Source organism: Epinephelus lanceolatus, chromosome 9, assembly GCF_041903045.1.
Source record: "Epinephelus lanceolatus isolate andai-2023 chromosome 9, ASM4190304v1, whole genome shotgun sequence".
NCBI classification, from domain to species: domain Eukaryota; kingdom Metazoa; phylum Chordata; class Actinopteri; order Perciformes; family Serranidae; genus Epinephelus; species Epinephelus lanceolatus.
In genome coordinates, this window is record NC_135742.1 from 24,220,564 (window position 1) to 24,245,304 (window position 24,741).

Genomic DNA, 24,741 nt, shown 5'->3' on the forward strand with positions numbered 1-24,741 from the left:
TCCTTCTTTCCTTCCCTACAACTGCCTGTCTAGAAAACACTCACTTCATATACGTCAAGGACCCTTTTCTCTCCCCTCCTCAGTTCAAGCTGGCTGGCTGTTGACAGTGTGTCTCAAAGGATCTCCGCTGAAGATAGTTTTCATATAACGGAAAAAATCGGGCTGTTGTCTTTTTGAATTTTCCCAGAATACCTTAGAGCAGCTGCTTTTCTCATTTACTGTAGCACATTACTCTCCCAATAACCCCCTCCGCACCCCTTTTATACTTCCTCCTAACATGGGTAAACCTCTTTCAAATTTGTTTGGAAGTAGCTTGGCATGCTGGTGAGGAAAGAGTGATCTGTATCTCTTTGTGACTCCTTGTGTGTGTGTGTGTGTGTGTGTGTGTGTGTGTGTGTGTGTGTGTGTGTGTGCAGGCTGGTGTGCGGCTGTGAGGATTGATTTAAATGGAATCATTGACCTACTGTACTCTTTAATCACACTGGGCATATCCCGTCCTGATGGGGGCTTCTCTCTCTTGACTGGCCTGCAAAATCCTCTCCTCAGGGAGCAGCCTATTAGCAGCCAGTTAATTTCTGATAAGCCAATGGAATTTTTGCATGGCCCTGTGCCCTTTTATCCCACCTTATGTGCACTCTCCTATTCGACTGTGTGCATGTACACCACACACTGAAAAAGTCCAAAGATTGGCAGATGTGTGTGTGTTTGTGTGTGTGTAGAGCATGTATATGCTGTTTGGATGTATATTTTCATGTGTGTATGGGATCCTTGCACGTTTATTTATGTATGTATATGGATGTATGTGCGATTGTCTATGTGTCTTTGTGACCCCTACGATGACCTTTTTCCCTAGTCACCGCTTGGGTCTTAAATTATTCATGTGTATGTGTGTGTGTGTGCAGCCTATGTGCATTTGTGCATGTGTGTGTGTGTGTGTGTGTGTGTGTGTGTGTGTGTGTTGAGGAGACGGTCTGTTTCTGTGGCTCCAGTAATCAGCCTCCTGCTCCCAGCCCCAACACCTGTTCTCCAATTAACATGCAGCGTGCTGGGGCCCACTCGCTGCTATCGCCCAGCCACTGCTTTCTATCCCTTTCTCTCTCTCTTTTCTCTCACTTTCAGCTCCACACTCCCTTCCTCCCCACCTCGCCTTGTATCTGTACTCCTGCACACCCCTCTCCCTCTTTCTGTCCGCTCTCACATGCTCCTACCGCGCGCTTACTTTTTCACTTCCTATTGCTTAATTCCCTCGCTCCTCTTCTTTTCCCCTCACGTTACCATCTCCTCCACCACCACCACCACCAACCCCCCTCTTTCCCTTTAGCCTGTCTAATTTTGCCATAATTAGGCGGTGTCATTAGGACACCTACCCAAGCACAAGGGAGTTTGCAATTCCCCAAACGGCCCAAACCCCCTCTTTTCTAATCTCCTTTCCATATTGTTTCAGTTTTCTCTCCCCCTTCTCCTGCTGCTGCTGAACCCCCGCCCCTCCACCTCCTCTTCTCCCTAATCCTGATTTGAGTGAAAGGAGAGAGAGGAGATCACAGCTGATCCATAGGGAGGGGTGAAGGGATAGAGGGTGGAGGGACTGGGGGATGAAGAGGGCAAGGGCAGTCGTTGACAAAGAGATGACTCTTCAGTTGCCTATGGGAGAGAATTATCTAATGCCCTGCTGCCTGCTGTGTCTAATAGTTTTACAATTGTCTAATCTTAACACTGGTGAACTGCCACACTCACAGGCCTGATGTGACTCCTCTGATGGGAGAGTGTCTTATCGTTGATTGATGGACTGGCATGTTCACTGATTGGTTCAATGATCGATCAGTGGTCAGATAGATAGATTGATTCCTTTTGGCTCATCACCATAAATCTTCACTAACTCTTCAAACTCAGGCTGTCATTGTTTTTAATACATTTATATTTTGGAGTTACATTTTTATTGTTGGTCGTGATATTTTTGTATCGTGGCAAAACACTCTCACTCCCAACTCATCAATTACAGACTTGATCAGTGGCCCTATAGGTCAAACTGTAACACTAGGTACCCCTCCAGCATCAGTTTTGGATTCCTGGGGGACAGCATGTCAAATTACTCTCATTTAAAAGCACTGTGTCTCTTCAAAATAAAACAAGAATTTAGGTTAAAAAAACAACAACCTTTGTTTTTAGGTTTACTTCCTAAGTGGTGTAGAAAAAACCCCATCATGTTTTGGCTTTAAAAAAATATGTTGGTTACTGATGTAATGTGACATCCCGCCACTTGTGTCACACACGTCACTACGTTGTTATTTAAACAACACAACTAACTTTGGGTTTTACGCAGGAAATGAACGGCCATCTCCTGGGTGAAAGTCCAGGGTTTGTTTGACCCATCCACCTCCTTTCCCACCTGCCCTATGCAGACTTTCTTGCTCTTAATACTATGGCAGTTGCTCGGGGTGACAAAAAAAGCCACCGCTTTTTGTGTCTTACACCGGCGCTAGAGTGTGTCTTGGTGCAGTATCTGACACCAAGGGCCATTGAACAAGCGTTTGGATTTGACAAGTTGGGAGTGTGGCAAGTTTTTTTTTTTTATAATTAGTACGGAAACAAATACAAATAAGAGGATGAGTTGTTTAGCCGTTTGTCAGCGAATATATTGACAACAATTTTGATAACCGATTTATTGTACGGGTCATTTAAGCAACAAAGCAAAAATGTTTGCTGGTTCTAGCTCCTCAAAAGTGATAATTTGTCCCTTTTCTCTGTTTTACACTTTTGAATTAAATCCAATTACCCTATCAGTAATCACCATATCAATTAAATGAAAAATATAATCTGCCCTATGTACAATACTGGTATTTTTCACCAGTATTGTACATATTGAACATTGTATTTCTTTGTTGTTCTCCCTGTAAAGCTCAACTTCTCCAAGAAGTATTAACCCAGGCAGATCTGTTAATGGTGGCATTATTGCCATGCTGACCTCTGACCTCCAAGAAACTATATTGGTTCTGGGCCAAAGCTGGCCTCTGTATTTATGAGTGAACCATGGTTTTACAATGGAGACAAGCAGATGTCAGTATTAGTATTAGACTGTGTGGTTTGAATGGGAGGGGTCAGCGCTCCATGTGAGTGTGTGCTTTTATATTTGGCTAAGAAGCTGAGATCAATAGTTGGTCATAAGGAGTGTGTGGAGGGATCCATCGTACGGCAAGAGCCTTGTGAGGTGGGGGGCGGGGGGTTGGAGAGGGGGTGATCAATGGCAAGCACTATCTCACTAATTGATCGTGTTTCCAAGAGGGGTCTTTTTTAACAAGCCGGCACTCAGAGAAAAGAGGAATAATCAATAGGAATTTTCCAATGTTGTCAATATGGCGCTTCCCTCCCCTAGAGTCAAAATGTGCTCACAAAGACTCGTACATTCTCGTGCATATCAGCCTTTGATTTTTGAATATTGAGCTAAAATCAAAACCTCCATCTAGATTAAAAGTACCATAGTTTTGTGTTTTCTTTTCTTTTCTTTTTTCATTCTGCTTTCTGAGCTGATCATTTTACTATATGATTAGTCCTGGGCTTGACTTCAGATGCTCGGCTCTAACAGGAATCCATTACTCTTAATCTCAGGTTGTGGGCTGTATTGATCTGTTTGTAGTCTTGGTTCTAGTTATGTGCATGTACCACAGCTTTGTTTTTTCAACTAGTCAGTGCAAGGTTTTGTTTTGTTTTTCAGTCCTAATCGATGGGTAGATAGCTTTAATTTCAGCTCAATTACAAAATTACCTGGCTCAGATATTATTTGTTGAGTCCTTATGCTGATGTTAACTCTCAAACCCATTTTTCCTGCAAACAAACATCTTCCTGTTTGGTAACGTACAGACACATGTGCACAGAGGGTCTCAGTTCTGCAGTGCAGTAAAACTGTAGGTCTTTTTTTGAATCTTTTTTTTACGGATTAACACTGTCTGGACAGTTTGACAATAAACTATTCAGATATCATTTGTTGGTGGTATGTAAATGTCTGTGGCGTCTCAGTCTGACCATCTGTTTCCATGTTAGTCCATCCACCTGCTTGCATCTGCATCTCTTAAACTAATTAAAAAATAACAGTATATGATGACACGGGCCACTGAATGATCTCTTTCACTAACAGCAGGACAGATACTTTCTCCTTGTACTGCTGCTGGTGGGGAACACCGGCCTCCTCATTCTTTAGCTTCAACCAAAAAGAAAATAGAAGCTTCAAGTCTTTGGGAAAGGAACATTAAACTATCAGCCAAAGAATAAATGCAGTAACATTTGTTGGACTGTGTCAGGGGTCGAATTCCTCCCCTTTCCCAGATGCATACTCACACACTGCCGCCAAGTCGCTCTGTTAGGTCATCATATATGCACTTGAGAGTTTTATGTGTGAGACAACAATGTCATTTTAGGAGATTGTTTCTCATACTCCCAATAAGAGATTCTCCTTTAGCTGTAAAGAGGAACTCGTACTGTAGCCTTCTCTGTTGATCCTGGCATGATGAACCTATACTCCCATTACCTTTATTACCACACATTCTTAAAGATGACTTGTCGAGAAGTCTTTTAAGAGGTGAAAATCCTGATGCGCTGTTCGATCTTGTAGCCAAGAAGTAACGAAAATCCAGTGAAATAGATTTGAGTTCATTACTTCCCTTCTCTTTGTTTTTATTATTTTACTCTGAAACAGGATGTTGAGGCGGGGCAGATCGTCAGTAAGGCGGACTTCATGTGAGAATTAGCTGAGAAGAAGACTCTAACATCCAACTTACAGAGGATGTGGAGGAGGTGCTTTTTTAATCCACCATTTGAGTCTCTGGCCGCAGAACGAGCTGCAGATGATGTTGGCAAAGTTGTTGCAAACTGACACTCACAGACCCACCTTCATGAAAACGCATTTTTTATTGAACTGGATATATAAGCATTTATGGAGAAACACTGTATTCTCATTAATGGCAGTATCAAAAAAAATCTGGCACTTGCTTGATGAGTATATAATAATACATTACAACCTATCTGGAGACAAACTGAAGGATGTGGTGTGTTTATTTAAGCAGGCTGAGCGTGCATTCATTTTTGTCATTTGTGAGCACTAACTTCACTTCATAGTGTGTGACTGTAGCATGAAGGGTGTTGCTATGGTAACCTGGAGTTTAATATACCTTACACATTATGTTGCAGTACACAGTATAACTTCAAAGAATAGCAAACTCAATCACCAGAATAAATGTTGACATGGTACATTTCTGCAAACTACAGATTGTACATTATTATGTAGCAGATATGTTGAAAGGTTTCAACAAGGCTGTGATTAATGTGGTCATGATCAGGCACAAAAAACACTTTGTTACGGTTTGAGAAAGATCACGTTTTGGCTTTAAATACCCAGTTTTGGTTTCCAATGTCTTGGTTAAAAAAAAAAAAAAAAGGCTTTTCGTGCCACTGTCCCCTGAGAAAAAGAAAATAGCAACGGGTGGCTACAAAACACCGACATTTGGAGGCTAAAAAGCTGCTGAAGATGCACCAATGACTCGTTTAAACAGAAGTTGTTGTAAGGGCCCAGACATACCACACCGACATCAGAGAACAATTGGAGATGAAGGCCAACTGTTGTGTCACCTCACGTCATCTCTGTCTCCAGCCAAAATTTGCACCTGAACTCACAGCAGAGACTACAGCCAATGGCCAACTACCACATATGTTTTACACCTGCATGTGAGGAAATAACTCTCCAGGCAGCAGTAGTCAGTACTCGTCATTAAAAAAGGGAAACTGGAAGACCAACAAGACAGATTCAAGATGCTAGTTAGCCAGTTAGCACATTAACTATACTACTTGATGCTAAAAGACCGAATGATATGTCCACTAGCGAACAATTACACAAACAACTATGAACCGTTTCTGCTAAAGTGCTTAATGGCTAAAAGAAGAAACCTTACCTAATGTAACAAGTTTGCTTTGCTCTCACGTCCCCTTGACATTGGCCGTTTGTTTTCTATCCTTACTTCATTTTTCTTCTCATGCACTGAGCTGAGCTGCCAATCAGAATGATTTCATCACCTATTGGTTTGTGAACTGTCATTTCGAAGCCTCAATTTTGGCATTTTGTCTGTTGCCATCTTGGTTTTTTGGAGCCAGAAGTGACCATATTTGGATGAAAGGCTAGCAGTGTGGAGAAGCAAGGGGTGAATGTGACTCAGAGACAACCTGATCTCACAGAAATACGTGAAATGACCACGACCTATTAACACCGCATTCCAGGTTGGATGAACTGCAGTTTTTGGCACTTCTGCATGGGCTTCATTTTACACCCTCTGAGGTTGCCGCTTGGTCAGGGCCCTTATTTGTGAATATCCTCCAGCCAATCACAAACAGATATTTTATACTGTACTATGTTACACTGAATATTATACTGACCATAGTAAAAGCAAACTCAGTCGTTGGGATTCACTCCACAGACTGATCGGGTTGTAATATTGCTGGATTGCTCTCACAACCTGAAACATTCCTCTGATACTGATATTATTATGTATGCATAAATTACCTGTGTGCCACTCATACATTCATGCACAGACACAAAGTCAGACACACTGGTCCCTTCAGTCCGCTGTCACAGGTCTATCCCTGGTGGGGTAGTACTGTCCAGTCCCTCCAGACCCCCTGTCAGCGAGCCTCTCAGGCAGGGGGCCAGGCAGCGTGGCGACAGGGCCCTGAGGCTCCAGTGCACACCGCCTCACACAGTGGAGCGGCACACAGGCTGGACCACTGAGCAGCTGGCACAGGACCACGGGGATGGCTCCTCCCTTGGGGCAATGCAAGGGGGAGAATGACACAAAGACAGACAGGGAGAGACGATGCAATGTCTAGAATATCAAATCTACTGACAGGTACCGCCTCAAACAGTAAGAGCCTCACTCAGAGTTAGACTGGTGAAAATGAGTTCAGGGACCTTTTGTGGGGCCCGAGCTTTCTGCGACGTGCTCTCACGTGAACTGGGAAGATCCCGGACTCTAGTGTGCACAGGAAGTGTATAATGAGTGGTAGGTTATGAGCCGAGTTTGTGTTTGGTCACCTCTGCTCTGCTCCGGCCAGTGTTAGCTGTTGTGGCTTGAACTCTGACACGAGGAGTAGGCCTGGTTTGTTTTCTCAGAGAGAGCCTACAGAGGGGGCAATCGGAAACAGAGAGCAGTGGGGAAATGTTTTGAGAGGAAATGGGAATGGACTACCAATGGGCTAATGTGGAGGAACAGCAGGGGGACATTTAGAGTGGGTGGGATGCAGAGGGAGTGAAGGGGGGGCAAATTAGAAGTTTTGAGTTGCAGCTCATTGGCACTCTGAAAGGCCTCACACTCTCAGAGTAGCTGGGGCAAACCCTCTCATTTGTCTGGCCTCTAATAGGGTTCACCTTTGGTTGAGCGGTGTAGAGATTAAGTAGGGGCACTCAGAGGATCAGAAGGGGGCAGATTAGTGTGATTTAGAGGTACTTCACATCGCAGGCAAGTGAGCGGTATGTGGTTATGTGTGTGCGTGTGTGATTTGTATTTGTGGGTTTATTTTTCATGTGAAATTCCTGCATTTGCCATTTATTTTGTAAGGGGATCTTGTATCAGCATAATCAGGATCTCATGTGTGTGTGTGTGGGTGTGGAGTCAGAGGCCAGTTAGCAGTGGTATTTAGGAACAAGGGCTGTTTTCTTTGGCTGGATGCTGCCGCTGTGGGTGGAGCTGTTAGGGTGTGTGTATGTGTGTGTGTGTGATGGGGATAGGGCTGTTACGGTCTTAAATTTCACTAATGACTTAACAATGCCCCCTGGTGCTGAGCCGGCCCCGCTGGCCACCTTGTTTGTTTGTTTGTCTATTTATCTGGAATCTGGACAGACTATATGTCTCCCAGGAGTTAGATTTCTCTACAAATTCTCCAGCCTTTCACTTTTTGAGAACATTCTTCAACACTTATATTTACACATGTGCAGTATCTCTTAAATTAAATGTGATTAAGTGTCCTTATTGGCTTATGCTTGAGGCAATAGTTGTCCCTCCTGAGGGACATGGAAAAAGGCAAGGGTTTCATTTAGATACTGTTTTCATACAATAGATCTGCATTTTTAAAACTTATATTTGCACTTTAAAGCAGCAGTTGGTAACTTTTATAATTGCACTATGTTCACACAGCACTAAATGAGACAAATAATCTGTGGAAAAATCCTCTTCCTCTCCCTACTCTATTGCGTTGTAGCACTTCTGATGGTCGTACTGCACGAGAATGAAAACAAGGACTCTCTAATGCAGCTGTCAATTGTGTCAGTCGCACTTCCGATACCTTGGTCAAACTGTCAAACTAGGCTGCGCTGATCAAATATGAATCAAGATTCTGTTACTGCATTGCCCATTTCTTGCCTCAAATATTTACAGAAACATATTTTAGTGTACTGTTTAGCTGTAAAATGAGAAAGCTTATCCTGCCGCTGGGCGCTGCTTGGTGCCTCGGTTGACTGTTTCCAACATGGCAGCTGGGTCACAAACTTTCTCATTTTACAGCTAAACAGAACACTTAAATATGTTTCTGAAAACATTTATATATATGTCATCATCTAAATGTCAGTGTCAGGGTGTATTTTAGCTGGTCTTTTGAACTGTTTGTAGTTGCACCGCTTTTTTTTATGGTTCTCTTTTGGCATTTTTTAATAATGATTTCAGTTGTTCTTTTATCTCAGACATGTTAGGATGTTACATACCTTGACATGTTTCGGCAGAAACTTCCGCCTTCCTCAGAAGTGGTTGTCAGCGTGACCATATCAGCTGATTGACGCGTCACAACCACCACCAAGTGACACTTATGAGGAAGGCGTAAGTTTTCGCCAAAACATGTCAAGGTATGTAACATCCTAACATGTCTGAGATAAAAGAACAGATAAAATCATTATCAGAAACTAAAGACATAATGAACACCATTGAACTAGCATTTTTCAATGTACTTTTTAGTTTTCTTTGTTTTAATTTCATTTGATATTTTTTTGTTTCATATTATTTGTTTTTGAGTTGAATATTTTGTAATTTGGTCCATATGTTGTCTGACTGTAACTTATGTTGCTGCCTGTCTTGGCAATGACACTCTTGAAAAAGATTTTTTAACTCACAAGGTATTTCTGGTTAAACAAAAGTTAAATTAACAAAATTAAATGTGAGGCAAGAAACAGGCAATGCAGAATCTTGATTCACATTTGATCAGCATTGCCTCATTTTACAGTTTGACCGCACTTTAAGGAGAAATTGACATGACTGGCAGCTGCGTTGGAGACTCCGCGGCTCTGACTGGTTGTTTTTGGTGCACTAGGGTCAATTCTAGCAAATGCCATTAGAGAAAATAGGAGGAGGATGAGGGACACAGATTAGTTTAGTGTACTTCCTCCAGAATATAATGACACTTTTAGCAAATACGACACAAAGCTATTCTTATAAATGTTACCAACTGCAGCTCTAATGGCACCATGCTAACAGAAGAGTAAGGCACAGAGTGTGTGATAGATTTGTGCACTGAATTGAAGTATATGAAGTTGAAGCAAAGCAGAAATTATCGCTACCTCTTTTGTGTTTTGCTGGCTGAATCATTAATGCAACAGATGCTGTGTTTTCCTCATCATAGAGGGAAAGTTAAAGGAAAACAGAAACAGCAAATGCACTGTCACTATAATCTTTTGGATGCATGTATAAGTGTGTGTGTGTGTGTGTGTGTGTGTGTGTGTGTGTGTAATGGTCCTGATGAATCTGTCAGGGCTGAGAGCAGGGGGTGATGTGACTGCTGACAGGCTCCCAGCAGGCATGCTGAGAGCCCCAACAGTCAGCGTGCCCTCCCTTCAGCCTCCCCACCGCCTGGCTCCCCTTCTCCTCTCCCAGTCCTCAGCTCCACACATTTGCTGTGTATTAGGCACGGACAGTAAATTACAGCACCCTGGACCTCGGAGTGATTCCATTCCCATCTCTTCACACGTTCTTCCTCGTCTCCTCCTGCAGCACCATTATCCAGTTCACCTTCTCCTGCGTCTGTCTATCTTCCCTCCTTTTTCTCTCGTTTTGATCTGTTTCCCTCCCTCTGTCTGTCATATTCGTCCTGGCTCTTCGACTCCCTCAACCCTGTCAGATTTCTCTACCCTTTCTGTCTTTCTCTCACTTCTGCTATACTTCCCATCCTCCGTTCTTCTATTGTGTCACGCTACACAGCGTTCCCTCCCTTACACATCCCCTCCGCTCCCCCTTTACTTTCTTACAAGCAGGTCCCTGTTGTCTAGGCTTCACAGGTTTCTCTGCCGCTTCTCTCGCTTTCTTTCGTCCTCCTTCCTATCCCTCTCTCCCGCCCTCTCCTTCTCTCCCCCCTCGTTGCCCCCCCCCCCCCCTTCTCTCTCTTTCTGGAAACAGATGTTGTTTGTCAGATCTTATCATTACTGGCTAATTAAGAAGACATCTCTTCTCCTTCTGTTGTTGCTTCTCTTTCCTCTCCTCTCCCTCTCAGTGGCATCCATCCCAGATTCATTGTTCTTCTCTGAGAGAGGTTCAGGTCGAGCTTTGATATACACGTGTTATTGGTAAATCTGATTAGCGTCTGATTGATTGAAAGGGTATTGAGACTGCAGGATTAGTGTTGGTGTATTGCAGATGACCTTCTGGTATGTTTGAAATCTATTCAGCTGTAGAGGGTGCTCCGTGTCTCCATTTGACAGTTGAGAGTATATTTTGAATCCTTGTCCCTCAGGACACACCAAGCATGCTGGGAGAGGTGAGGCCACTGATGGGACTTCTATTCCCCGTCCTGGTTGTGAATTCATGTTCTCCAGACTCTGAATATCTATCCATATCCATCTATTTGGCAGGCTGACCGCGGTCCCATGTGGCTAAGCTTTGTATGCAATCTATGCTTTTGGCTTAGCTCGGGAGACTGAAACATTAATTCATTTTAAATTGTCGAGATGCACATTTAGCAGCTAGCGAGCGGGTATGCAGTAAAACACTTTAGCACCCAGGAGAAACCTCATTGAAACACTTGAGTGCCTCTTGTGTACCCTTCCCATCATTCCGCTTTCCTCCCCTCAGCCCTTTTTTCCTCGCAGCGCCGCCGCCGTGCCTCAGTCAGTTTTGCGGTGGCAAGCCTGAAGGTTTTACAGCGCTACCAAGCTCTATAAATCAGCACTAGTGGTTTAAATGTTTGGCTTTGTCACAGTTCTCAAGTTTAGAGGCGGGGTGGGCTGGAGCTGAGGTTGCAGGGGTGAAGCCAGCCTAATGGAGAAGAGGCCAAGAGGGGCACAGCCAGTCCACCAGGCAAATTTATACAGAGCTGAGTCCCCCCCGTGCTCGCTGTCTGCCTGAAACTATACCTGGAATCCATTTACCTGCTGATTCTCTTACCACCAGTCAAAGAAGACTGGGTTTTTTTAATTGTCTGAAATATTGCAGCTTTTTTAGCTGAGTTCACTGATATCAAAACAGTACTTTTTCAGATTCCTTACTTATAGGCATGTAATATTTTTTTATTTAGCAAACTCATAAACCTCTCAAATATGACCGTGACTGCCTCCAGCAAATGCATGACACTTTTCATCCCAATTGCTCTTCAGTAAACATCACTATCATCAAATCTACCACTGAACTGTTCAAATGCATGAGAATGTACATAATAAGCAAGGTGTTGTGTTTTTCCCAGGGGGAGTGACAGTTGAACTGTCTGGCTGCACACACGGAGAGGGAGTGAGTCCACGAACATAAATCTTCAAATGTAATATCTCTTTTTAAACACTTAAACCTTCAAGCGGAGTGTAAAACTTTTGCCGCTTCGTGTGTCTTCTTGACGGAAATTGCCAAACTAAATGTGTCCCCTCACAACATGGTTCCTGTATCGTGTTAATACAAAACAAATCAATATTCATGGAAATAAATCACATAAATAATATGTGTAGATATCAAATAGCAACATAAATCATAATTATGGCAGTTAAAGTTACATTTTGTCCACACACAAGCAGCCAGACAAGAACTTTGCAAGATTATTGTTCAGTTTAATATAGGCAAATTATTATGTAGGCCTGAATCAGTAATTGTCTGAATATGCAAACAACTTAAAAACAACTTTTGGTTGTTTACTGTTTTTGATACTATGTGCAGCAGTCAATACCAAAAGAGTTATTACTCAGCCCCTCAGATGAATGAACTGGTATTTTGCCAGCAGTGGAAGTAACTAAGTACATTTACTCAGCTACCGTGCTTATTTGCAATTTTGAGGTACTTGTACTTTGAGTATTTAGATTTTTTTCTATTATATACTTCTGCTACATTTTGTAGTCATTTTACATTTTACTCAAAGACTGTCTAGAAACAATAGACATAGCCGCCATGACATCACCCATTTGTTTGTGGAGTTGATATATTTGACCATATTTGGGCGAGAAGGTGGAGCTGGATCTGACCTTAGACCGCTACCTCACAGATAGCCTGTTGCACAAAGTGGCCACGCCCTTACATAATGCATAAGTTAAAGCAGTAATGACATTTAAATGAGTTGTATAAAAACTGAAAATTCACCCCCTGTACAGTTGTCATGAATGGGGGAAATTAGCTGATTCTACTCCACTATCTTTATGTGAAATGTGTAGTTACGTTAAAGATGAAGATTTGTACAGCCATAACACAAAATTATTCATCCATTCACCTGCGTAATTAGTACTTTTACGTACATGAAAGATCTGAATACTTTCCACCACTGTACTGTACTTGGCTGGTTTAAGGTGCATGTCAGCATGTGGGCACAGATGGTGCTTGAAGTCATACAGGATAAGTGCTGATGTCACTGAGAGGCTATTAGACATCAGGGTAATGTGGTGACCATTCGTTTGCTAAATGGTAGATGGAAGTTTCAACTGGGACAATCTTGTAAAAGTGTAGAAAAGCTGTTCAGCTGTTCTATTGATGACTGGATGTGCGTTATACAAGCTGTTACAAAATGGTAGAAATGGAGTCAGTGTGGCTGCGAGATGTTTGCTGTTGAAAGGCAAGCGAAGCTGATGCCACAGATATCCCTGTATGTTTTAGGACAAGAGGGGGGGAGGTTGACTGGGAGGTTGGTGTGAAAGGTCCTGTGGTGGTATGCGACAGAGGGGGTATCAGTTCGTGGAGGGTTTTCTGTGCCCCATTAGCAGTGTCAAAGGTCATGTGCCCCGGGTGTTAACCCTGGTGACCAGTCTAGCTTCCAGTCTGCCAGGGGACCCGGGTCCAGGGGTATTTATTACTACCCCCCCACCTCCTTGCTTCATCCCCCAAACACAGCTCTCCCCATGGAGGAAAACAAAACACCTCCATCCCTCCCCCCCAGCCGTTCCTCGGCCTGGGTACATGTACTAATTGGATGCATATCCATACACTGATGCGTGATGACCCATCTGTAGATTTGTGCCTTGCTGTGTAACATTCTTAGGTCAACACTGGTTTATCCAAATCCAAGCACATAGCTGTGAGCCGAAGTGTGTTTTTATCCCATTACTTACATGTTTTATTAAAAATCAGCTTGCACGTACAAACATATGACTTTTAGCCGTTTGTTTTTGAGGCATCATTTTTGCTAATGTGTAAAATTTTTGCATGATTGATTGTGCACACATGGTTGCCTGCAAGACGGTATTTGTCTTTGTTTATTTTCCTGTGAAATCACGCGTGAATGTGTGTGTGGTTTGTACGGCCAGCATGTGACACATGCATGCATACGTGCACGTATCGGGGCCTGCTGTATGAGTTAGTGCTCTCAGTGTGTGAGTGTGGCAGAGGAAGGCCCTCAGCATGTCAGTATGTTTTAATGCTTCACATCTGGTTTCCTAATTTTCCTCCCACCCTTGCAGCCCTCCCCTCAGCTCCCCTCCACCGCGATGTCAGGACACTGTTTTGTTTTTTCAAGCGAGCGGGGGGGTGATGAAGGGGATGTCTGATGAGTGATGGCCCTGAATACAGGACATCAACATTCTCCCTCTCTTCCTCTGTCTTTGCCTCCCCTGTTTTCCATCTATCTGTTTCTCTATTGCTCTGTCTCTCGTATTTCTTGCAATCAATGGCTATTGAGCATTATGGAGGGGATTAGAGCTACATGGATGAGGAGGAGCAGCTCCCTCTTCTTTGCTGAGCAGCAGGGCATCCACGTCCGCTGAACAAAAAATATGACCTCCTCCTCATTCTTTTCCTTAAATTTTCCCCTCCCATATTTTTGTATTAAAGCATAAATTTGTCGTCTTTGGTGCAGTAACCCCAAAAACTGGAAGGCCAAAGCCAAATCCCAGAAAAGGAGATGAGTGGAGAAAGTTTTCTAGCTGTGCTGCTTCTTGAACTCTGTGTTAAAGCCTTTTTGCATCACATGCTTCAAGAGCTGCTGCGACCAGTAAACCTTCATTTACAATGAGCACAGAGGGCGATGTGTTTTATGTCTATGTGAAAAGGCAGTTTATGTCAACAGCGATTAGTGCTGATGAATGGCTATGAAAATTTTTGTTAGGGGTCCTGTGCTTCTTAGGTGCTCGTTGCATGATTAAGGCCATATGTAACACTCAGTGTGTAACACTTATGCGTAACAGATGCTCGAACGGACTGAGAAACGTGAAACTAAGGGTCTGTGTCGAGGGGTGAAATATTTACAAAAACTGAATTTCTGCTATTGTCTCCAGTGCCGTGACTTGCTGGTTGGTCGTTGAACTAGTTTAAGTTAAGCATGTTGTCACCATTGGGATGGCTGCCTCACGCTGCGAGGCCTGTGTTTAGTCTTGGGAACTGAAGCAGATGCAGACAAAGGGGATTGAAGGCCTTGACAGAGATGCAGAAGTGAAGACAGAAAAAAAAACAGACTCCCTGTGGTGCTGCAGTGGAAAATGATCCCAAGGTTTAAGACTTGGGTCTATGTTTTGTTTGTGTTTCCTGTCTTAAGTGTGTCTGTGGAGGGTAGATGTTGTGGAAGACACTGCTGACTACAGATAAGACTTTCAAATGCTTTTTAAATTTGTCATTGAACAAAAATCACAAGGAGTTTGTGCTTATCAAGTTTCAGTGTGATATCAGTTAGTAATCTAATGTCACAGGAGAATATTCTTCTAAAATAAGAGAATAATGTTTTGGCTTGTGCAACAAATTATTTATCATTATATCTGACAGGGTAAAAGTTGAAAGGGGTTTCCCAATAGCTTTATTTACACTATGTTCCTCACTTAGCAGCGTATTAAACAAACAGAATCACCATTTTACACCTGCTCTATGAAACAGAATATTCTGTGAATGTAAAGAACAAGGCACACATTAAATATAAACACATTTAAGCTAGTGGAGTTTTTTGAAAATAGTCTTTCTCTACAATTTCCATGTGACATGAACATCACCTCCAATTCTTTACATGTTCTCCTCATCTCTTCCCTCTGGATGGGGAGGTGTGTGGGTGTATTACATTACCAAAACAAAAACAAACAACAGCAATATTAAACTTTTGCAACCACAATAGAGGAGGGGATAAAAAACAGAGGGTCCTCGACTTCTTATTAATTATGCAAGATTAGTCTAATTATAATTCAGCAAATGAATGTGTGGCAGAAGGTGCGAGGCGACGGGGCTGGGAGATTTGCATGTTAAGTGGGCAGGGGGAAGCGGCTAATGCATGCTAATATATGCGTCAATGTCTCGCTTTAATTTCAGCATTTGCAGCTGTGTGCGTCCGAACTGAGGGGGGTGAAAAGTTGACTCAATGGGTTTTTGGAAGGGGGGGCAAAGGTGGGGGTGTCGGTGTATTAGAGTGTGCATGCATGCATGTGAATGTGTGTTTCTGTGTGTGTGTGTGTCTGTGTGTGTGTGTGTGTGTGTGAGGCATCTGGTGTCATACAAACAGCGAATGATGAGAAGAAGTCAACAAACAAGGTCAAGAACCCTCAGAAAGTGCACAAAGCCTGAGATGGATGTAGACAACCCCTCAATTAGGGTTGTGATATTGCTATCTGAGGCATCACTGTAGTCAGTCAGTCAAATGAAAGATGACTGCTGGTTAGATGAAAATTAAAGAAGTTAGTATTTCACTGCTGGAAAGATGCTCGGTTCATGAAACTGGGCTGTCCACGCAGTAGAAAGATGCAAATACATTTGAAATTGGTGCTAAATGACAAGAGAAAGCAGTCAAAAAGGGCTGTAGCATTTGCTTTTGCTCAAAAGGGAGAAAATCTACGACTACCAGAATGCATTGCACCCAGATGGACCAATAAACACTTCCACTAGTGGGTGATGTAATGCGAGCTTGACAGTTTTTTTCCACAGGACACAATATGGCGGCTGGCTGGTAACAAACAATCTGAAATTACAGTAAAACAGTGAACTAAAATGTGTTTCTGTAAACATTTCAGGTGAAACAGGCAGAATCTTGGCTCATATTTTATCAGCACTGCTTAGTTTTAATGTTTGATCTCAGATTGGGATTGGGATTTTTTTTTAGCCTTCGTTTTCACAATACAGTAAACAGTATGGCGCCCGCTTCTTGCTCACAAATTCTCGCATTACAGCCAAACAGTGCACTGAAACATGTTTCTGAAGACATTTTAGGTGTGAAATAGGCAATACAGTATCAGAATCCATGGTTATCCAGAGTGCCACACTCTTCGAGCAGCAGAGCATGCCCTGGGCACTCGTTAATTCATTTAGAAATAGAATGCTCCATTTCTTTGAACAACAGCACTCTCATTTTAGTGTCAGATTGGAATTTACAAATGCACCTTTTGTCAGTACTGCCTAGTTTTACCATTTGGTCTGTGTTTGGGAGAGCGGGTTGGCTCTCTTCATCTGCTTCTATACTCTTTAACCCATAGTGGTGGGCATAGGAAAATGCCCCAGTTTAGCAGAGAGGAGCAGGGAGATGGCTGCTGGTGAGATGGAATGAATTTTAAATCCATGCATGCTACCCACTATGTTACGATACAAAGCTGGTTGAAAATCACTAAAGTATCTTTTTAAGTGGCCAACAAGCAAGTGGCTAGGGAACTATTGTGGCTAAACCACAGCCAGACCATGGACATAGGTACTGAAACCAAAAACGCGGTCCCTGTGCTGACTTCCCTCCTTATAAATCACAGCGAGAGCCTTTAAAAATGAACCATAATGTAAGAATCATTGCCAGGATAAAACATACATACAGCATAACCCCCAAAGGAGGCAGTAAAATGAAACAGAACACTTTTGAATATGGCCCTTTTTCAGAGGCAGGAAACAAACTGTATAACTTTCCTCATGCAGCGTACTGTATATATAGTGCTTTTAAATCATGTTAAACTGATACTGTCATGGTGTCCAACAGACACATGTAAGGAAAAGTCAGACTGATGAGGGAAAAAAAGAAAAAAGGAAATGGGAGAGGCACAAATGTGTACTTGTACATGTTTCCACCCAAAAGTGGGGTCTAGCGCAGCTTTAAGGTTGGAGGTCCGAGCTCTCACTGATAAATTATAATCGCCCTTTGCCAACAACAATATTGATTGTCCTCCAACGAAATAGCTCAAATCAAGAAATATTGGACACACTGTTGGAACTGAGAGCTAGTTTGAAGCCAGGTCCTGTTCGCATGGGAGGAAGCTGGAGCGAGTGATGGAAGAATAGCGAGTAAAAGCTGTCAGAATGAGGGAGAGATTAGTATTCGATGGGAGGGTTCAGGGCTGTGGGGCCAATATGAAGTTCCTCTCCAAACAAGCGCTCTCCATTAAGATGACTTATATTTGCAGAGAGCACGGTGTGGGTGGGATTGGAGCTAACCATGTAGCCCAAAAACTGCTGCCTCCCTCTGCAGCATTTTTCTCCAGCACTGTTGTTGTTTGTTTAATTGGAACATTAATGGATGTGTTTTTCATTGGCAAGACAGAGCTGTGTTCTCTACAGAGTGAAGTGGACATCTGGTTTGAGGGCTGTATATTTGCCAGTTGCCATAATTCTACCACAACGCTGCATCACTTCCAGGCTCATTTTTCTTTTCTTTTGATTTAACACACATCCTCTGCCTAATTTCTCTTCAGTGTGAGATTTGTGTGGATCCTCTCAGCCTCGTCTGCACCTGCCCTCTTTATATACTTTCCTGCATCTCACCTTGCCAAGTCTCCCTCCTCGCTGTATTTCAGTGATGGAATGTGTTCTTGTTGTTGCCTTCCCTCTTTCCCATCGCTGTCTTTGCCTCTCAGCATGGGGACTTTGGGATTGCGGCAGAGCTGTGTTGCCATGGCAGCGGGCTGTGTTGCCGAACTGTGTACACCTGGGATTTGGAGTCTCTCTCCGTAGTCTCCCTCTCTCCTATTTATTCCACCTTTCTCTCAGGTTTTCTTTGGTGTAGCAGAGGCTATCAGCACCCCGCTCTCTCTCTGCTTCTCTCAGTCTCCACAGCCTATCACCCTCAAAAGTACACTCACATACGTAATGAGACACATATACTTGAAAACAAAATTCATGTCCATACCAGTGCCTGTGCCTCTATCACTGCCTTCCTCTTTCCACCTCCTCATTTCACTTTCTCTGTAGTTGTCTCTACTTCGTTCCCTCTCCATTCCCATGTGGGGGTTCAAATACGGCATTGCGGGATACCACGGTCCCCTGAGTCCCCTGCATACATCACTGTCTCTAGTTTACTTTGAAACACAGCAGCGCTTTTCACTGGACTGTGCTTCAAATTCTCATCACTTGATTTAAAGTGTAATAACATTGACTTTAATACTAAGCTAAACAGCTGGGATTGATGTCAACGCTCTAATCATATAGATAAGCACACACAGGGACACACACACCATCTATAAGACGTGTCTCTGAAAAATAATGACTGTCTCTTCTGACTGCCAGCATAGCAAATAATCATATACACGACTCTTTCATGTGATTTCTTCGTCGCTGATGTACAAACATGTGTCCTCTTGTTTACCTTTGCAGGTTTTTCTTGAAGTTTTTCCTGAAATGTAACCAGAATTGTCTGAAGACAGCAGGAAACCCGAGGGATATGAGGAGATTCCAGGTACGTAAAAGACGGAAAAAGAAAAGCATGTATGTGTGTGCTTGTGTGTGAGTGGGACATGTGGAACTGAATTTAGGAAAAAATATTTTACAGTCATGCAAAATATACCCCCTTCATGCCCCTCCATGTTAATAGAACGCTTCAATAATTAATTTCTTGTCTGTTCCTAGTAGAGTTTATGTCACAAACTCTTACATAGTAAAGCTCTCGAAAAGATTTTCCAGTGGAAGACATGGAGGAGGGAGTTAGAGGTGAAAGTTAAAAATCAATAAGGAGTCGGAGAGACGGAAAGACTTGAATGAAAAGGAGGTAGATATGTGGGAGACTTGGTCGTTGGGGTGCTGGGGTGCAGGAAATAGGTTGAGGTGTTTCAGGAAGTTGTCAAGAATTGAGTGATTGGCTCCAGATGGAGGAGGTCATGCTCCGTGACCCAGGAAGTGGTCACAGGGGACACTCCCGCCCCACTTCCTCTGCCGTCTTTCAGCACTAGCGGCCCCTGTCTGGCATTCTCCTTCTCCCAGCAAAACCCTCCGTCCCTTCCCCTTCTTACGTGCTCCCTCTGTCTTCCACCATGTTTGCTTTAACTCCTGCGATGTGACACATGCTGAGAAGTTATGAGCACACGGGGCGCTCCAAGACTCTCATCTCTGGGTTAAAAGGTGATCAGAGCCGGACAGGAGTCTGCTGCTTGATCGATAATTTACAGTTATTTTCCTTTAGGTTCACCTCCCTTTCCACCGCCTATAGCACATATGCTTTTTCTCCTTTTCTTTCTTATGTTCCCTCACCTGCAAAATTACTGCCATGTGTTTATTTCCAAGGGAGTGCCAGGTTTTATCTTTGCTGTCTGATTGTCTAAAAATGCATATTATAAATAGTTATTGTTTACTATGTAACTGGAGATGACATTTCCTCACTGACTCATTCCCTCTAACTCTCAAAAACACGCTCTTAAACACAAACTCATTATCACATTCAGAAATAGTATCACATCTACACTCATAAATATCCACAGAGAAAAACCTACAAGTATCCTCTCATTAATTATATGTGTGTCGTCCATGCGAGGCAGATGTGGGAAGGGACACACACATGCTGCGGCCAGAAAATCAAATTAGGGCCACCATATATCATCCACTGCTTTAACGGCCGGCAAAAATGGGAGATCTGGTCCATATGTTTGGTGTCATTGAAGGATCAGGAGGAGACAGCAATGAGTCTGCTGCATGCTGTATGAATCAAAAAGTTAGGCAAGAGGCAGTGGAGAGGCCATATGGAGACCTGATGGAGGAGTGGAGGGGTGTATGAGCAGTGTCATCACCAGAATGCAGACATATTATGAAGAGCCCGGCGATGTCACATTACCTATTGAGAAATATTACCATCACCTGTACGCCGAAACAAATTGTCGCTCAGGGATTTTTTGCTGTTGTAACCGGAGATTGTGACTCGCAGCGTGCTGTCTAAGTCATGCACACACACTCATGTATCTTCCTCCTCTTATACTTTCAGGTGGTCTTGTCCAGCACTGTGAGTGTAGACGGCCATGTCCTGGCGGTGTCCGACAACATGTTCGTCCACAACAACTCAAAGCACGGTCGGAGGGCCCGCAGGCTGGAGCCAGGCGAGTCTGTGGAGAATACGATGGAATATGGTGAGACGCTGACACTACAACACTACAGTGTCACACCCCATTCATCTTTTATCTTGTTTTATTACATGTCTACTTCATCATTCACACTCAGAGACATATACTGTTACAGCAGGTACTTGAGTTGCTTAATGTCCATTCATAATCACCGTGATATATCAAACATAACCAGTGGTGCTACTGAGGTCATTAACTGAGCTAATTAATACATTAATTAAATACAGACTTGTCTTCACATAAAGCAAAGATGATAATAAAATCTTACCTTAAATCAATTTCTTTAAGCATGACACACACACATTTATCCCTGAACCAAGAAATACACAATAAATTGTGCTGGAAAGTTCTGTAACTTCATGATTTTACTCAAATACTGTACTCTACTCAGGTATCTAATAGTTCAGTACAATTGTCTGATCACACTTCAGTAGTTTTACTTAAGATCTGAATGCAGGACTGAGTATTTATACTCTTGGTAGTTTAACTTAAAGTGACAGTTCACCTCAAAATAAAAAAAAAACATATTTTTCCTTTTACCTGTAGTGTTATTTATCAACCTAGATTGTTTTGGTGTGAGTTGCCGAGTGTTGGAAATATCCACTGTAGATGGCACTCAGCTTGTGGTGCTCAAAGTGCCAAAAAATACTTAAAAGCAATGTCTCTTTCCAGAAATTATGACCCGGTTACCCAAGATAATCCACAGACCTTGTTGTGAGCAGTTTCATTTAGAAACTATTTTCCAAACTACACCCGCCAACCGTAAATGTGCATAAGAAAAGCTGCTTCTACTGCCAGCTCACCCAGAACCACTGAGCTAGCTACTTTTACAGCTCAGCCTCATACCTCCAGGAACGCTTTAAATTTTCCCCAGTGGCCACTTGTGGTATTACAGTGAAAAAAATCCTCTTCAATCCATAGACCACCATTATAAAGGAGACGTCTATAAACGTGTTCACAAGACGCCGCAAACTGCAAGTGAGTTTTCGATCCATGATGGTTTCATATTTGTAAAACTTAGAAAATAGTTCCCACATGAAACTGCTCACAATAAGGTCTCTGCATTATCAAACATATGTTTTTCAAGCATACTTTATTGTTGCTTTAAGCTAAGTGCCATCTAGTTACATTATATTGGAGACAAGGCAGACATCTCTACGGCTGATACCTCCAACACTCCACAGCTCACACCAAAATAATCTAGACAAAAAAATAGCACTCCAGGAAAAATGTGTGATTTGATTTTTGGGGTGAACTGCCCCTTTAAATAAAGGATTGGAATACTTTTTCTACCTTTGTGCCCTTGTACTCTGCACACCATATTCTACTGCAGCTTTTTCCCACTGTATATGATTACAGGTCATGTGATGTTTGACCTACATTTGATATGGATGAGATTCTGTTCTTCATGCAGTTTGTGTTGTTATTCATGGATAAAAGCCACATAAATAAAATTAAGTATCCATGAAATAGTATTAGCATTTTAGTTTTGGCCTGAACAATGTCTAAAGTAAACAGATTTGAAGCACACTCTATCCACTCATCTTTTAATTTGTGTAACCCTGTGTTGGAGCCCTCAGAGTTACTCTTGCTCTGCTCTCTTGTCCAGCCACCCCGTGTATCAAAGCCATCAGCCCCAGTGAGGGCTGGACCACCGGCGGGGCCATGGTCATCGTCATCGGGGAGAACTTCTTTGACGGGCTGCAGGTGGTGTTTGGCAGCATGCTTGTGTGGAGTGAGGTAGGAATTGTCTCCAAAACATCTCACTAATGATGGTACACTCTGAAGCGTATTTTGAAATGATATATATAGCATATGGCTTGTCTCATTATTTAGATGATTAATGGGCAGTCTACACAAATTAATCTTTCCACAGTATTGTGTTAGCCTAAATATTTACAAGGTGTGGTGGGGGGGATAATTTGTTGCTGTTTAGTGACACAATTTCTGTCTTGTTCCTCAGCTGATCACACCGCATGCTATCCGTGTCCAGACACCTCCTCGACACATCCCCGGGGTCGTGGAGGTCACACTGTCTTATAAATCCAAACAGTTCTGCAAGGGAGCACCTGGACGCTTCATCTACACAGGTATGTAGACAACACATTGTACACTTTGCTTAGATTTCACAATGGCACCTGGATTTTCAATGGTTTTTAGGGTCTTTAAGCATAAGAATTTAATGAACTCCCTTCAAGATTTTATTTGTAATATATGTTTCTTTTCTTCTTCTATTTCAGCCCTAAATGAGCCAACTATAGACTATGGTTTCCAGCGCCTTCAAAAGGTCATTCCCCGACATCCTGGTGACCCAGAGAAACTAGCCAAGGTTAGTGACTCCTATAGAAAAGACTTAAACATGGTCATGATGATTTTTCAAGGAACCCTGCACACCACACTCCTATCAAGATGTTAATGTAATAAAATCTGTTCTTTGCAGGAGATCCTCCTGAAGAGAGCGGCAGATCTCGTGGAGGCCCTGTACGGAAATCCACACAGTAATCAGGTGAACAGCAACAGCTTTGGAACACTATCCCAAATACCTTAAAATTACATATTTGTGTATATAAAACATGCAGATATGTAGAAGACTACTCCAGTAATTTTGCATGTTTTAGCCCATTAAATATTAATGGTGTATGCGCTACATTACTGCTGACCATTTTCCAAAGCATACCATTAATGTATAAACTGGCTTCCTACTTCCGAGGCAGCCACTGGTTTTCCATTCATTTCAGTAATTTAATTGCAGAGTGAAACCAGCATGATAATACAGTTCAAAGCAGATAATAAGTTACTCAGTGTTATCCCTGTTTTCTACTGCATGATTCAGCTTGACTCGACTCACTTTGGGTACCAGGACTTCTCTCTATTTCATTTTCCACGGAGGATAGAACCCCCTTGGTGTAGGCAGGATTCTCAGCTGATTGCCATAGCAACGCTGCGTGAAACTGCCATGACAACATCCTCAATGCAACACTCGCTGAATTCTTTAATCGGCAACCAAACAGTCTACACTTCGTCAATTGTAGTGTATGTAGTGTAGAGTCTTAAAATCTGGATTGACTTTAAAAATGAAAAAAATAGCTGTCATTATGGAAGGTAACTTGGCTATTTTAAAATGTTAGATATGTGCACAATGTCTCGTGTTGTGTGACAATTCGGTTGGTCGATTGGTTTGGCTCACTTAGAACCTCGACCAGTGTGGTACCAAAAAAATGCTAGGTACTATCCACAGCTTTTGCTGATGTAAAACCAAAAAAGAGCGAGTTAAAGTAGAGCCATGCTGTACAATGCAGTGGAAATGTGGCATTAGTTTGTCCGAAAGCTTCAACATCTGAGATTTGACTCAGCTGCCAAAATGTGAAGTGGACTAATTGGACATACTGTAGCTCAGACATACTCGACTTTGGAGATTTTTTAAAGCTCACCTGCTCCCTGTGATATCTTGACAGTCTAAAAAATGCATCACCTGGCCTCTCTCTATATCTGTGACACTGCCAGTCATCGCTAATTTCCATGTCATTGTATCTCCTGTAGGACATGCTGCTGAAACGTGCGGCAGACATCGCCGAGGCACTCTACAGTGTTCCCCGTCCTCACAGTCAGCTGCAGGCGCTGCCCAGCTCACCGGCCCACGGCAGTGTCATGGGCCTGGGCTCCTATCCTTCTCAGTTAGGCGTCAGCATCGGGGAGCATGGGCAGAGCAGCCAAGGTGAGCAAAATGAAACCAATTACTACTTACCTTTTTTCCTCCACTAATGAAGCTCAGAGCTGACCCAACCTTTTTATTTTTCACTTCAGGTTACATTCGAAATTCCAGCAGTTTGTCTCCAAGGGGTTACCCATCAGCCTCCACTCCTCAGCAGTCAAGCTACGGGGGCAGCGGAGGGATGACCGGAGGCTATGGGACAGTTCCCATGACCAGTCTAGGAGTACCTGGCTCTCCTGGTTTCAGCAGTGCCTCCCCCACAGGCTCTCCCTACAGTAAGACTGTATAATGATCTAATACATAGAGTGCTGCAGGGATGATGTTTTTTTGTGGGTCAGCCTGGACGTTAGCATCACCC

At 42.9% G+C, this 24,741-nt stretch overlaps 1 protein-coding gene across 4 annotated transcripts in view; it reads left to right on the forward strand.

Annotated features, from left to right (window-relative positions):
• The window catches only part of ebf2 (EBF transcription factor 2), a 40,173-nt gene that overhangs the window by 12,942 nt on the left and 2,490 nt on the right, over positions 1–24,741 (forward strand). For all 4 annotated transcript variants that reach the window (XM_033620598.2, XM_033620600.2, XM_033620599.2 and 1 more), the window contains exons 7-14: positions 18,942–19,023; positions 20,536–20,677; positions 22,281–22,411; positions 22,635–22,761; positions 22,912–23,000; positions 23,112–23,177; positions 24,212–24,386; positions 24,476–24,658. In XM_033620598.2, coding sequence (XP_033476489.1) covers positions 18,942–19,023; positions 20,536–20,677; positions 22,281–22,411; positions 22,635–22,761; positions 22,912–23,000; positions 23,112–23,177; positions 24,212–24,386; positions 24,476–24,658 — 995 coding nt within the window. The remainder of the gene's footprint in view (positions 1–18,941; positions 19,024–20,535; positions 20,678–22,280; positions 22,412–22,634; positions 22,762–22,911; positions 23,001–23,111; positions 23,178–24,211; positions 24,387–24,475; positions 24,659–24,741) is intronic.